Source organism: Rhinopithecus bieti, unplaced genomic scaffold (assembly GCF_001698545.2).
Source record: "Rhinopithecus bieti isolate Rb0 unplaced genomic scaffold, ASM169854v2 scaffold_48428, whole genome shotgun sequence".
In the NCBI taxonomy this organism is placed as follows: Eukaryota; Metazoa; Chordata; class Mammalia; order Primates; family Cercopithecidae; genus Rhinopithecus; species Rhinopithecus bieti.
In genome coordinates, this window is record NW_016819033.1 from 26,839 (window position 1) to 29,238 (window position 2,400).

Below are 2,400 nucleotides of genomic sequence, written 5' to 3' on the forward strand. Positions count from 1 at the left end.
TTTTTTTTTTTTTTGGAGATAGGGTCTCACTCCATTGTCCATACTAGAGTGCAGAGGTGCTATCATGGTTCACTTTAGCCTCAACCTCCCGGCTTCAGGTGATCCTCCCCCTCTAAGCCTCCCAGGTAGTTGGGACTACAGGTGCGCACCACCACACCCGGCTAATTTTTTGTGGAGATGGGGTTTCGTCATGTTGCCCAGGCTGGTCTCTAACTCCTGGGTTCACGTGGTCTGCCCACCTTGGCCTCCCAAAGTGCTGAGATTATGGGCATGAGCCACAGGCACCTGGCCAAAAACTAATTCTTTAAAAAGATGATCAAGCAGGAACTTGGCCATTCAAGTTGGAATCTGCTAGGGATTGTGTAACAACTTACCTGCGGGGGAAGAAAAGATGAACAAACTTTAGGCTAGACTGACCAAGAAAAAAAAGAAACAAGACTCAAGTTACTAGACTTAGAAATGAAAAAGAGGACATTACTACCAAACTTACTGAAATAAAGGGATTATAAAGGAATACTATGAACAACTGTATGCCAAAAAATTAAATAACTTACATGAAATGAACAAATTCCAAAACACAAACTACTAAAACTGATTCAAGAAGAAACAGTTGTGAATAGATCTGTAACAATTGATGAGATTAAATCAGAAATAAAAAAAGCTACCCATAAAGAAAAGGCCCAAATGTTCTCACCACTGAATTATAACAAACATTTAAAAAAGGACTAATACCAATTCTTCACAAACTCTTCAAAAAACAGAAAAGGAGGCAACATTTCCCAACTCATTTTATGAAACTAGTATTGCCCTGATATAAAAAATCTATCACAAATAGAGAAAACTACAGGCAAGTATCACTTATGAATATAGATGCAAAAGTCCACAAAATATTAGAAAACTTCAAATTAGAAGACAGGCTAGAGACTGGGAGAAAATCTTCACAAAGTACACATCTGATAAAAGACAATTATCCAAACTATACAAAGAATGCTTAAAACTCAACAATAATATAACAAACAACATGATATTAAAGCAAGGAAAAAAAAGAAACCTATGTGAACAGACACCTCACTAAAAAAGATATACAGATGCAAATAAGCACATGAAAAAATGCTCAACAATATATGTCATTAGGGAATTGCAAATTAAAACAATATACCCCTACACACCTATTAGAATAGCCAAAATCCAGAACACTGACTATACCAAAACCTGCTGAGAAGGGTATGGAGCAAAAGAAACTCTCATTTATTGCTGGTGGGAATGCAAAATGGTACAGCCAATCAGGAAAACAGTTCAGCAATTTCTTACAAAACTAAGCATACCATACATAAAGCAGCAATCACACTCCTTGGTATTTATCCAAAGAAGCTGAAAACATATATCCACAAAATAACCTGCATGGAGATGTTTATAAACATTTTATTTTATATAAACATCTTCGTTTACTTATATAAACGTCTTTATAAGCAGCTTTATTCATAACTGCCAAAACTTGGAAGGAACCAAGATATCGTTTAGAAGATTAATGGATAAACAAACTGTAGTACATCCAGAAAATGGAATATTATTCGGCACTAGAAATAAATTAGTTATCAAGCTACAAAGAGACATGGAGGAAACAAATGCAGATTACTATGTGAAAGAAGCCAGTCTGGAAAGGCTACATACATATGATTACAACTATGACAATCTGAAAAAGGCAAAACTATGGAGAAAGTAAAAAGATCAGTGGCTGCCAGTACTCACAGGGGAGAAAGGGATGAAGAAACAGGCACAGCACAGGAAATTTTTAGGGCAGTGAAACTATTCTGTATGATACCACAAAATGTTGAATGTAGGTCATTATATATTTGTCAAAAATCTTCAAAATGTATAACACCAAGAGTAAACCTTAACATAAACTATGCATTTGGGGTAATAATGACATGTCAATGTAGGTTCACCAATGTTATATAACAAATGTACAACTCTCTTACGGAATGCTGATAGTGGGAGATGCTATGCATGTGTAGAAGCAGGGGCATATGGGAACTCACTGTACTTTTTGCTCAATTTTGCTATGAACCTAAAACAGCTCTTTAAAAATACCTGCTTTCTGGCTGGGTGTAGTGGCTCACGCCTGTAATCCTAGCATTTTGGAAGGCTGAGGCGGGCGGATCACCTGAGGTCAGGAGTTCGAGAACAGCCTGACCAACAAGATGAAACCCTGTTGCTACTAAAAATACAAAAATTAGCTGGGCGTGGTGGCATGTACCTGTAAACCCAGCTACTCGGGAGGCGGAGACAGGAAAATCGCTTGAACCCAGGAGGTGGAGGCTGCAGTGAGCCCAGATCATCCCATTGCACTCCAGCCTGGGCAACAAGAGTGAAACTCAGTCTCAAAAAAAAAAAAAAAAA

General features: G+C 37.6%; 1 protein-coding gene across 1 annotated transcript in view; it reads right to left on the bottom strand.

The window, feature by feature from the left end:
- Nucleotides 1-400, bottom strand: part of LOC108519216 (transcriptional regulator ATRX-like) — a gene marked incomplete at its 5' end in the record, with an annotated part of 27,232 nt that extends 26,832 nt beyond the window's left edge. The window contains 1 exon segment of the mRNA XM_017858058.1: nt 375-400. Within this exon segment, the coding sequence (XP_017713547.1) occupies nt 375-400 (26 nt within the window).
- Nucleotides 401-2,400: the final 2,000 nt, after the last annotated feature.